The sequence below is a fragment of the Otolemur garnettii genome, unplaced genomic scaffold, assembly GCF_000181295.1.
Source record: "Otolemur garnettii isolate 467f Iridium unplaced genomic scaffold, OtoGar3 scaffold00031, whole genome shotgun sequence".
In the NCBI taxonomy this organism is placed as follows: Eukaryota; Metazoa; Chordata; class Mammalia; order Primates; family Galagidae; genus Otolemur; species Otolemur garnettii.
Genome location: NW_003852426.1, coordinates 7,565,319 through 7,578,558, shown reverse-complemented (window position 1 = coordinate 7,578,558; position 13,240 = coordinate 7,565,319). Strand labels below are relative to the sequence as shown.

The 13,240-nt window shown below is 45.5% G+C and overlaps 1 protein-coding gene across 1 annotated transcript in view; it reads left to right on the top strand.

Annotated features, from left to right (window-relative positions):
- PPIL1 (peptidylprolyl isomerase like 1) overlaps nt 1-2,127 on the top strand; it is a 28,883-nt gene extending 26,756 nt beyond the window's left edge. Inside the window, exons 3-4 of the mRNA XM_003789150.3 lie at nt 1,022-1,090; nt 1,643-2,127. Of these exons, the coding sequence (XP_003789198.1) occupies nt 1,022-1,090; nt 1,643-1,863 (290 nt within the window). The 3' untranslated portion in view covers nt 1,864-2,127. The remainder of the gene's footprint in view (nt 1-1,021; nt 1,091-1,642) is intronic.
- Nucleotides 2,128-13,240: the final 11,113 nt, after the last annotated feature.

The window sequence follows — 13,240 nt, the reverse complement described above, 5'->3', positions numbered from 1 at the left end:
AGACTCTGTCTCAAAAAAAAAAAAAAAAAAGAACAAAGAGAAAGTTTAGAGCACTTTCAAAGACAGTTCTGAAGTGGGTCCCTCTCGGGAATGATGGAGAAGAGGTAAGAAGAAACCAAATCAGTAAACATTTTTTTTCTTAAGACGGAGGGACAATGCACTCTGTTGCCCCAGGCTAGAGTTCTGTAGCATCACAGCTCACAGCAACCTCAAACTCTTCAGCTCAAGTGATTCTCTTGCCTCAGCCTCCCTAGTAGCTGGGACTATAGGTGTCTGCCACTACAGGCTATTTTTTTTGTTTGGCAGGCCTGGGCTGGGTTTGAACCCATCAGCCCCAGAGCATGTGGCCAGTGCCCTAACTACTGAACTACAGGTGCCCAGCCAAACTTTTTGTTTTTCTTAAGACAAAGGGGCAAACTCACTTTATTTCCCCAGGCTAGAGTGCTGTGGCATCACAGTTCTCAGGAACTCCTGGGCTCAAGTGATCCTCTTATCTTAGCCACCTGAGTTGCTGGGACCACAGGTGCCCATCACAACATCTGGCTAGTTTTTCTATTTTTTTGAAGTAGAGATGGGAGTCTCACTCTTGCTTAGGTTGGTTTTGAACTCCTGAGCTCAGGCAATCCTGCCTCAGCCTCCCAGAGCACTAGAATTACAGGCATGAGCCACTGTGCCTGGCCTTAAATAAAGAAACTTCCCAGCATCAGATTGTGAATGGTGGTTATCTGTAGATGGTTAGATTACTGGAGTCTTTTCATAATGTTCTCTGTTTTCTACATTTTTGACAATGAATATGTATTATTTTAATACAAGGAAAAAATACTCTGTGTTATTTTGGAAAAGAAAAAAGTCTTACCTAAATGAAACTGGTGATTTGAATATGCTGTGTTAGTGCAGTATATCTAGTGGGGGACTTTTCCTTTACTGAACTCCGAAAAATATTTTAACATTGGGCCATCATTCTTGCTGTGAGGTAGAATATGGAACTGGCTGGTTCATTTTTCATCTTCCAATCTGGCAGGTCGAGGGGGTGCATCTATCTATGGCAAACAGTTTGAAGATGAACTTCATCCAGACTTGAAATTCACAGGTAAGTGTATAATCTGGCTGGACTGGGTAAGAAGGAGTGGATTTTAAAAGCTCACTCTTTTGGCCGGGGGTCAGGGTGAATGCCCAACACCATGGCATGGTGCCAGGTAGCTGCCCAGCCGTGGCGCCACAAAAGAGCTCTAGCTGATTAGAGAAAGCGGCGCCTCTCACAGAGTTCTGAGTGATTCAGAGTGCTGATCTGAGTATTCTAGACTCTTAACTCCTTGTTGAATGTCATAAACTATAGGATATCAAAAGTGTCCTCAAAGAAATAGGAGATCTTACTGGGGTTTTGGGGGCAGTCGGGACAGGGTTGAGCAGTTAACAGGAGGGTCATCAGGGGTTAAAGCTGGGGAGTAAGTAAAGGCAAGGAAGATTAGGCCATTAGGGCAGTGTAGTGATGACCTGAGGGGCAGGTTGGTTGAGAATGGGTGGTTGGTGACAACAAAATCCTGGAATCAATTCATCCATAGGATGGGGTAGCAGCTCTACATTGGACTGGGTGGATGGGGTGGTTATTCATACTCTTTCCTTTCTTCCTTTTTTCCACCAGGAGCTGGAATTCTTGCAATGGCCAATGCAGGGCCAGACACCAACGGCAGCCAGTTCTTTGTGACCCTAGCTCCCACCCAATGGCTCGATGGCAAACACACTATTTTTGGCCGAGTGTGCCAGGGTATAGGAATGGTGAATCGAATGGGAATGGTAGAAACAAACTCCCAGGACCGCCCTGTGGATGATGTGAAGATCATCAAGGCATACCCTTCCGTGTAGATTTGCTACCTTCTTGGGCACATCCAAGCCTTCTGTGATGGCCCCAGTGAACCAGTTTCCAGATGACCTAGAATGACATATAACATTAAACTTCATTTTGACCTTGCAAAACAAAGCTAAGGAAGCCTGGGGTCTTGGGTAAATTAGAGATGGAAGTATATTTTAATAGAATACTTCTTTTCTTTTCCCAGCACTTAGGTTGACAGAACATTTGCAGAAATGTCCATATGTGTTTATCTGCAGGTTACTGTTGACTGCAAATGACCCATAATGCACCTCCTGTGTCTGCCCTGATATACCTAGAACAAAATGAAGCAGACTCTCATTTCATAGTGCCTGATCAAACTTTTTCCTGAGGAGATTTATATTCTGGCTTACACTACAGTCGTTAGTGGCTGACAGCCACAGAATTCAAAACCAGATAGCGTCTGTCAGCCCTTTTAACCCTGTGCATACTCTATTTCAGTCTCCTACTTTTGTTCTTCTAGGGAATGTGTGCATTTCTATATATATTTTCCCACTCAAAACCAGAACATCAACACTGCTGTTTTTGACACTTAGACATCCCACGCAAAGCCACATTGAATTTTTGCCAAATGAAAAACCCATCCAACAATCAGTCTCCAAGAAGGTGTCAAGCAGGGAATGATAATGTGTAATAATGGAGAAATGAATTTATTAAAGGAAAGCAGAAGCTTTGGCCATCTTCTTCCCAGGAGGAGTAGAAATACATAGTGAGCACAAGGACAGACTGTGAACTCTCCATACAAAGCAAAACCCTCAAAGAGGCACCATGTAAATTTTCTTGGCCTTAGACTTTAGAGAAATCAGATAAGAATTTTTTATACATTTCTTCTTCTTTAATTTTTTTTATCTGGGGGAGAGAAGTAGGGATAAAAGGAAGTTAATATCTATGTAATACATAGACACTTCAAAAATAAAAATGCCATTGATGGTTGAAACCACTGGTGTGGTCTGATTTTAAATATTGTATGAGGTTCTAACAATTATTTTAATCTTAACCATCTCAAGTAGTATTGCAGAGATCATATCTTTAAAGTTTCACATCATTTTAGGTTTGTGGACTTTTCCCCATTTCAGAGCAGTTCTGACTTAAAAAAGGAGAACCAGAGAAGGAAGTGATGTTGACTAGTATTTCTGAATGAGGCGGGATCACCTGTAGGTGAACCAGGTAGATGTTCTTTGAGACCTGAACATGCCTTGAATTTGCAGAGACCCAACTGCACATTGTTATTGGACCAACAGTAGTATGAGTTGTGGTATTTGCTTCCCTAAGCTGGTAGCTCCTTGAAGAGGGAATTATAACTTCAATATTTCTTAACACTCTATACATTTTGGGAATGGTGGTTTACTTTATGGAATGGCCAGACAAGATTCTATTTCTCAAGCCTTCCCTTCACTACCTTCACCCTCTTTCTCTGCTGTTTTGTCTCAACAACAAAAAAGCAAAACCCAACAATAACTGTATCAGGGCCAGGTACAGTGGCTCACATCTGTAATCCTAGCTCTCTGAGAGGCTGAGGCAGGAAGATCTTTTGCACTCAGGAGTTGTAGACTAGCCTGAGCAAAAGTGAGACCCCATCTCTATTAAAACTAGAAAAAATTAGCCAGGCGTTGTGGCAGGTGCCTGTAATCCCAGCTACTTGGGAGGCTGAGGCAGGAGAATCTCTTGAATCCAGGAGTTTGAGGTTGCTGTGAACTAAGCCAATGCCAATGCACTCCAGCCTGGGCAACACAGTGATACTCTGCCTCAACAACAACAAAAAATCTTGTATCAATGACTTTATAACTTCCCAGAGATGGTTTTGTAGTAATGTGAAAAGTGATGTTCCACACTCTGGGAATAGCCTGCACTGCGTGGACATGATTGGATCCTCCCCTGAGAGCAAGGAATAGCCATCCATTAACCTTTTAGGGTTATAATCCTGAAAATCCCCACTTCTATCTAGGGCACGGCGTAGTAGAAACATATCATCACTACTTTGATGTAAAGAAGGTTCTGTATGCCCTTGGGAACAGAGCACCACAGGCATAGTCCTTGTTCCTGGAAAGGTACACCAAGTACGTGCCAAGGCAGTCGTACGTGTGGGGTTATGCCAATTTTCATAAAAGATACGACCTCAAAGAGAAACTTTTAATTGTTTCACAGTTTTTAGTGATTCTGCCAGTTAGCCAGGGTTGTAGATTCCCGTCTGCATATAAGGGAAGCTTGTTTATTTATTTATTTTTTGAGACAGTCTCACTTTGTTGCCCTTGGTAGAGTGCTGTGGTGTCATAGCTCACAGCAACCTCCAGCTCTTAGGCTCAAGTGATTCTCTTTCCTCAGCCTCCCCAGTAGCTAGGACTACAGGTGCCCATGACAACCCCTGGCTTTTTTTTTTTTAGAGATGGGAGTCTTGCTGTAGCTTAGGCTGCTCTTGAACTTGTGAGCTCAGGCAACCCGCTAGCCCCAGAGTACTGGGATTACAGATGTGAGCCACGGCACCCAGTCAAGGGGAGCTTGTTTAAAAGAAATCCTGCTTGGCACCTATAGCTCAGCGGTTAGGGCACCAACTCACATACACTGGAGCTGGCAGGTTCAAACCCACCCGGGCTTGCCAAACAACAATGACAACTACAGCGACAAAAATAGCCGGGTGTTGTGGTGGGCACCTGTAGTCCCAGGTACTTGAGAGGCTGAGGCAAGAGAATCCCTTGAGCCCAAGAGTCTGAGGTTGCTGTGAATTGTGACGCCACGGCAACCTACTGAGGATGACATAGTGAGACTCTGTCTCAAAAAAACTCCTGCTTGATTCTTTGGTCCTGTGAGTGTCCACATTCTGTCAGGATAAGTATCATTAGAATAAATTTCATTAAAATGGGGTGTGCTAGTGCACAGATAGCTCATTCCAGTCATATCTCAAATAGAACAAGGTGAGAGTGGCATATCAGAAGACAAGGATGTATTTAAAAATTGGGTAGAGATTAATCTAGAGATATGGGACTGCCGGGAGCTAATCCCAGGACAGGAGAGATACTGTTCCCTGTCCCTTGTCAGGTGGGAAGAGGAGATTCTAAACTAATTAGAGAAGGCTTAAAGTTGGGATTTACCGTCAATGAACAGGGCTTCAAACAAGTGCCCCTGGGATGGGTGAGAAGTTTGGACAGTGTGTGTCTCCCAAGGCTTCTCACCTAAATTCACACAGGAATCACAGAGGGAGCCTATTAGAAAGCAGCTTCTAGTTCTGCCTTCAGCCAGAGATTTTGTATTCTAACCAGCTCTCAGGAAAGGGTAACTGCTGGTCCAGACACCACACTTTTGAGTAGTGAGGTCCTAGAGTCACAATCATCCAACATGAAACTGGGGAGGAGAATTTTCTTAAGAGCATAGTGCAAGTGGGGCCATAACCCATAGCCCAGTCCTCTGCCTTCTAGACCAGTGCTGTCTGCCTCATCCTGTGGCCTTAGAAGAGTGAAGACAAAGCACAGAATAAGCTTTCATAGCTCCTGGCTTTGGCTGCTGAGACCGAGCTTTACCAAACAGTGCTCTTCTGTTCCCACTTTAGTATGCTATAGACATCACACCAGTGTCTGGCACTGAAATCCCCTGTGTGGGCGCCAGGGTGGGTAAGGTGGTGTGGTCAGTAGATACCACAGAAAATGTAGGGGAAACAGCACCAGCAATGGTGACACTGAAGGAAAAGGATTCTGGAAGCTCCACCACTCACCAGCACTGTGAGCTTAAACAAGTTTCTTAATTCTCTGCTTTAGCTTCCTCAACCATAAAATGAGGATAATGGTGCTAACCTCATAGGGCTGTTGTGAAGATTAGATGGACAAGGACAGGTATTTAGGACAGAACTGGCATTTTGAAAACACTCAAAAAATGCCAGCCATAGTTAATACCAGTGGCTTTTGAAACAATCGCTACCCTTTTGCCTCTTTATCCCAACATACCAACGCCGTTCCCTCCCACCAGGCTAACTCTGAAGTGAGGACCTTGTCTTACTCCCCTCTCTCAGTCTTCCCAGCACCTTAGTACTTTGAGGTCCTAATTCATTTATTGCTGAATGAATCAAATAAACATTCGCTGTCAGAAAAAAACTTCAGATCCATTTGCAGAAGTCACCAAACTCAAGCTTCGGCTATGGTATAACAACAAAGCCTTTCCACTATGCCCTCTGGAAGTCCTCAGCTTTATGTATTTTTGGATTATGTCTCCAGAATATGTCAAAAATAGCTTTCTCTGAATAAGGCAAATGATTCCTACCCCCAGATCCTCGAACCAGTCTGAGCCATCACTGTGCTGTGGCCCCTTTTGGCACATTCTTGCAAGGTGTGGAGGAGGAAGCATTGAAAAAGCACATTTATTAAAGTGGTGGAGTTTACTGCCTAACAAAGCTTGTTATGTCCTTAGAGCCCCGTTGCCTATAGAGTGGGTTACTACTTTTTAGGTAAATGCCAGGATAGGGTATCTTCCTGCAACACTCTTACAGATGAAAGAGAAGCAAAGTGCGGGGGAAGAAAACATGTTAGGGTCTCACTAAGGTTGGCTGTCTGGTTTAGAAATTGGGTCCCGAGCTGGTCTGAAGGTAGTGTGTTATCTCACTTGAACGTTCACAAATCAATTATTGATTGAACTCCTAGTTCTAGTCTTCCCCCCTTTTCTTAGGCACAGAAGCAGGGAGGAAGCACAAATGACCCTAATCACTTGACTAGTCTTTAAAAAAAAGGAAGAAAGAAGGTAAAAGAAATCAGAACAGGGCAGCGCCTATGGCTCAGTGGATAGGGTGCCGGCCCCAACCAAACTGCAACAAAAAATAGCCTGCCGTTGTGGTGGGCACCTGTAGTCCCAGCTACTTGGGAGGCTGAGGCAGGAGAATTGCCTAAGCCCAGGAGCTGGAGGTTGCTGTGAGCTGTGACTCCACAGCTCTCTACCAAGGGCAATAAAGTGAGACTCTGTCTCTAAAAAAAAAAAAAAAAAGAAATCAGAACAATTCCTGTTTGTTCTTCCAAATGGTTAAGATCCTTACCTGCCTCTGAAACCATAGATGTCCAGTTGTGGGCAAGATTTATGGAGAGAGGATGTGAGGCCTTTGTGTAACCTTGGATAAATCCTTTTACTTCTGCAACTTAATGTCCTAGTTCAAATGTCCAAGGGAAGATTTGAACTAGGCCCCCTTTAAGACCTAAGTTTCTGAATTTAGGTCATTCTGAGAGGATTCCTTCAGCTGCCAAGCTTCCATTTAGCATGCTATTTTGGAAATTTGCCACTAGAGGCCACTATGAATACAATTTAGTCTTGCAACTTTTTCAAAAGGCAGAAGCCTGCAGATGTCTTTCATGGTCTTACTGAGCCGTGCCTGCTACCCTTTGGACATGGAAAACAAGCAACTGCTCAGACTCCTGGAAGTGAGATGTTAGCCTGGCACAGAATGAGCCTATGGAAGCACTCTGTTGGCACAGGCTGATCATGGTAAGGTTGGATAAGCCCTTGTGACCAAGACCGGATTCTGTTGCATGCCTAATAAAAAGTCAGTCCTCTCTTAGCTGCTTAATAGTCCACCTTACAGTTAAATTTACTCATTCAACAAGTAACTTTGGAGCCCCCTCCCCTTTTCTACCCAACACCAGCAAATATTTTCCTTTTTTTTTTTTTTCCTTTTTGCAGTTTTCAGCTGGGGCTAGGTTTGAACCTGCCACCTCTGATATATGGGGCTGGCACCCTACTCCTTGAGCCACAGGCAACGTCTGCAAATATTTTCATAGAATCAGAGAAAGTGAACCAGAAGAAATCTTAGAAGAAAACAAAAAGTTACTATTGCCCCTTCTGTGTTTCATGGTCTGTGAATGTTTCTTGTATATATTGTTCTCTTAATACCTCAAACTAAAATCTAAGGTTAACATTATTATGCCCATTTCTGGATGACCAAACTGAAGACTAAATGCAAGTAGCACAAAGCCTTGTACAGAGTGAATAATCTTAAGGCCTCGCAGGGCTAGGACTAGGGACTTCTGATCCCTAGTCCCCAGTTCATCTCTTTTTCTCTGATCTCCACCTTTGACACACAGAGGAAGAAGAGATACAGAAAAGCAATGATCTGTGGTTGAGCAGAGGACAGAACCTGAATCTCCTGCCTTATAGATTGGGATTGCCAATCTGACAAATCCATCCTAGAGCATCTTCAGGCCCAGCTGGCTGGGAGGCCCTAGCCTCAGCTATCTCCAAGCTCCTTCCAAGCAGAGCCTGAGCCAGGCCTGCTGAGGCACAGCAGCAGGGAGGGAGCACAAATGACCCTAATCAGTATGTTTATTGGATCATAACTGTATTAGCCTTACCACTCAGCTAATCTCATAGAAATCACTTTCCTCTCCATGAGGATCTGGCCACAGCTCCATTAAGAGCTGCTGCCCCGTGTACCTGTGAGGAAGCTTTTGTACAGCAGAAGTAGCTGGGGAGAAACAAGAAGTCATATTTCTACTTCCTCATTACACTGCCAGGGAGCAACTGGCCATTTTGCATTCATTGTGTAAGAAAAGCCCCCAAAGGAAGGGGACTCTGAAGATCACAACTGTCATTTTGGCAACATTCAGCTCTGAAGGAAATGTCCCTTTTGTGCTTACCAGGTTGAAAGCATTTGTGATGTTGTTTAAGATCAAACAGGAGAAGGGAAGGAACTTATATTTGGAAGAACTTAACAAGTACTGTGTACTTTACACATATTATTCCATTTAATCTTCTCCGAAGAGCTGTGGCTGAGACATCAGAATGCCTCATTTCATAAATTTGTGTATTTCTTTTTTTTTTTTTTTCTTTAAAGATAGAGTCTCATTATGTCGCCCTCGGTAGAGCGCTGTGGCATCCCAGCTCACAGCAACCTCCAGCTCTTGGGCTTAGGGGATTCTCTTGCCTCAGCCTCCCAAGTAGCTGGGATTACAGGTGCCTGCCACAACGCCTGGCTATTCTTTGTTGCAATTTGACCAGGGCCAGGTTTGAACCTACTACCCTCTCAGTATATGGGGCTGGCACTCTACTCACTGAGCCACAGGCACTGCCCTAAATTTGTGTATTTCATAGATGAAGATGTCATGTCTATTGGTTGGGTATTGGCAGGGCTGAGCTTCAAGCTAGGGTCTGTTCTCCCTCTGTCACACTCTAAAGTCACACAAAGACCATTTTCTGCTCCCTTCAGCTCACCAAAATAAGGAAACTGGTTTTCAAACCACGATTGGTCATTGTATAACTTTAGTAACTTTCTTCCCCAAGCCTTAGTTTTTCCATCTGTAGAATGAGTGGCCTGAACTCATTCTAAGCCCCCTTTAATCTAAATCTCTATAATTTTATGATGGCATTTTTCTTCCAGAGAACTCTGGAGGGGGTGGTGCTGCGGGTATATTATTCTGTTTGCAAGCTGGGGAAATTGAGAAACAGATACAGTGAGAGAAAGTATGGGAACCCTCGTACTCTGCCCCCTACCCCTGCACCAGCCCCAGCCCCTGCCCCTAGCAGGCCAGCAACCTCTAAGGGGCTGTCAGCAGCAGCTCTGAAGCCTGACACTTGAGCCTGGACTGGGCTTTTGATAAAATTATCAGTGAACTGGGGAACAAATACTTCCCGTAATCGGGGCAACTGTTCCTAGCCAGAGGTGGAGGAGGCAAGATGTGAAGTGTGTCTGATGAGCTCCACTCCTGGTACAAGGCCAGAGCTAATAAAACCTGAGGAAATCATGGCAGGCTGCTGTAGATGCAGGCAAGCAAGCTCCAAGGCAGGGCCACTGGGACTTCAGCTTCTGCACAAAGCCAGGATCATGGTATTTGGGGCATGTTTCAGTTACCTTCAGCAGCCAGGCAAGCAAATACAAGCAGCTTGGCATGAAAATGAATTTAGAGCTTAAAAATAAAAGAATATTTCGCCCCCAGTGGCTTCTCAGGCTGCCCTGATGCAGTTACAGCCAGGGACAGTGCCAGGCAGCCATAGTGACAGAGAATCTAAGGGCTGGGGTGAAATAGCCCCCACCCCTCCCACATACCTCCTCAGCCTTAAGGGAGGGAGGGACAGGTCCTTTAAGTGGACCCGCAGAGCAACTCGGGCAGGGAAGAAATAGGAGGGAGGTCAAAGAACAGCCTGGATTGAGGCCTCCCGGATGGAAATCTACCCATTCATCCCTTGTTAGGACCTGAGCATGACAATCAGGAAGGCATCAAGTGCATTGGGGGAAGGCTGAGACTTTAGGGAGGGACCTAGTTTGCTTTTAAGCTTCTGAAGAAATGTGAGAACTCCTTCTTTTCCCAAGATGCTCAAACAAGAGGAAATGGGCTTACTTACTTTGAGTGAAGAGACAGTGAGTTCGGGAGGCCTAAAAGCAGACTAGCTGGCTTTGCTGGGGGGTGATGTATTCAAATGAAATTAAATCCAGCAAAAAGAAAGAGTGAAGCTGAATCTGGGAATGGCCAACCTATGGAGAACCAAGGTGAGAAGGCCTGGTCCCCTTCCTTCAGGGCACACCCTTAGCTACAGAGGAAAGGGAGGGGAAAATCCACCCAAGAGAAGCATTTTGGGTGTTGAATGGAAGGAGAAACTCAATGAGGCTAGGTTTTTAGAAGAGATGGCACCTGAAAGAGTAGGATTTGGGCCCAGCCGAGAGGAAGGGGCAGGAACAAAGGCCCAGAAGCAAATAAATGGGAGTGGTTGGGAATGAAGGCCTGGGGAGATGAAAGGTCACTTTGGCCTTTATTGTGGAAGGGCCAGAGATGGTACATTTGTGTTCATCAGTCAACAGAAAGTCACAGCAACCCATCTCTTGAAGAACCCATCTTGAAGAAGCTGAGGTGAAGGCTCGGCACCTGTGGCTTAAGTGGCTAAGGCGCCAGCCACATACACCTAAGGTGGCGGGTTCGAATCCCCAGCCCGGGCCCGCCAAACAACAATGATGGCTGCAACCAAAAAATGGCCAGGCATCGTGGCAGGCGCCTGTAGTCCCAGCTTCTTGGGAGGCTGAGGCAGGAGACTCGCTTGAGCCCAGGAGTTGGAGGTTGCTGTGAGCGTGATGCCATGGCACTCTACCCAGGGGGATAGCTTGAGGCTCCGTCTCAAAAAAAAAAAAAAAAAAAAGAAGCTGAGGTGAAAAAAGAAATAATTATGATGAGAGTGCCTGTTAGCTTTTGTCTGTAATTTTGCTTATTGGCCAAATAACCCTGGGTGAATTTCACTAGACCTGGTTCCTAGATCTATAAAATCTAGGGGAGTTAGTTTATCTTAAAGTCCTTTGCAGGGCTGAAGTTTCTAATCCCATGACTCATAATACCAAGCTAAATATTAGATTGAAAGTGTGTAAGTGAGAATGGGATTGGAGGAGGTGACAGGCTGGGCTGTCTATGCTTGGACATAGCAAAAAGTGGAAGGGTCAAGGTCTTGAGCACAGATTCCATGGTACTGGAGTGGGCCTGCCAACTTGTGAAAGGTCTGTCCTGGGCATTGTTTGTTTTTGTTTTTGAGACAAAGCCTCAAGCTGTCGCCCTGTGTACGTGTGTAGAGTGCTGTGGCATCACAGCTCACAACAACCTCCAACTCCTGGGCTTAAGCAAGTCTCCTGCCTCCGCCTCCCAAGTAGCTGGGACCACAGGCGCCTGCCACAACACTTGTCTATTTTTTTTGGTTGCAGCCATCATTGTTGTTTGGTGGGCCTGGGCTGGATTCGAACCTGCCACCTTAGGTGTATGTGGCTGGCGCCTTAGTCATTTGAGCCACAGGCGCCAAGCCTGTCCTGGGCATTGTTGATGGAAACTGAGGCTCCTGGGCAGAGCCCAGGTCGAGGCCCAGGAGCAGAAGCATTGCCCTGAGGAGCAAAGACAGGGGCTTTGAACCAACATAGTTCTTGGTCTGCATCCTGTCTCCGCCACTTAAGCAATTTAAGTTACTGAACTACTTTGGACCTTAGTTTGCGAGCTGAAAAAATGGAGCAAAAAATGCCCATTATTCTCCTATAGCTTTCCTAGAACATAAACTCAAAATGAGTCATCTAACACCATTGGACTGGGCTTCTCAAGAGCCTGGTCCTCACTCATCTCTCCATCCCTAGGGATGAACTAGCATAGCACATGGCACAGAGGAGTCAAGTTTTGTTAAGTGGGACAATGATAGCACCCCGAGGTTATTGTGAGGATTAAATGTGGGATGGATGTTAAATTCTCACCACCCCCCACACTTATTGCATGGTAAATAAATACATAAAAGTCCCTTCCTTTCTCCGTGGTACTGGCCAAGGAGCCAGAGAGTCTCAATCTAATAGTTGCCAAACAACAAGTCACAGTGAATTCATACCAGATGCTGAATAAATGTTTGCTGGATGGAGAGATAGATGAGCTATGTGTGGTGGGGAAAACCCTGGCCTTGTCTGGGTCTAGTGGGTGGGTGCCAGGGAGTCCTTATGAAGGGGGTCAGTGTTTTTGACAGCAAGGGTGGACTTTTCTTTTTTCTTTTTTTTGAGGCAGAGTCTCACTGTGTTGCCCTTGGTAGAGTGCTATGGCATCACAGCTCACAGCAACCTCAAACTCCTGGGTTTAAGCAATTCTCTTGCCCCAGCCTCCCAAGTAGCTGGGACTACAGGTGCCCAACACAATGCCTGGCTATTTTTTTGTTGCAGTTGTCATTGTTGTTTAGCAGGCCCAGCCAGGTTTGAACCCACCTGCCTCAGTGTATGTGGCCGGTGCCCTAACCACTGAGCATGGGCGCTGAGCCAGGCTTTTCATTTAGCCATCTGACAAATGGACACCTGCCCTGTGCCAGACACTGTCCTTGGGGCCAGGGGTAAGCAAGGAACAAGAGAAGTCATTGCCTGCATAAAGCTTGTATCCTAGTGGCAAAACAGACAAGGATAATGCCATGAAGAAAAATAAAGGAAGATGAGTGGAATGAAAGAAACAAGGGAAGACTGATAAGTCGTATGGCCAGGAAAGCTGTCACAACAAGGGGCCATTTAGGTGGAGACTTGAGGGACCTGAAGGATACAGGGGAGAATATTCCAGGCTGAGCAAGTACAAAGTTCCCGAGGCAGGAGCCTGCAGGGCTGGTGCTGGGGCCAAGGTGGCTGGAGTGGAGTCAGTGAGAGGGAGAGGAGGAGGAAAGGAAGCAGAGAGCTCGAGCCAGAGGGGCCCAGTAAACCCTTTTACCTCAGAGTGAGATGGGAGCCAGGGAAGGGTCTTTTTTTTTTATTATTAAATCATAGCTGTATACATTAATGCAATCATGGGTACAATGTGCTGGTTTTACATACAATTTGAAATGCTTTCCATCTAGGGAAGGGTCTTAAGCAGATGAGTGACACAACTGGACTATGGTTGTGTGGATTCTCCGGTTGTTGTGAAGGTTCCAGTCTTT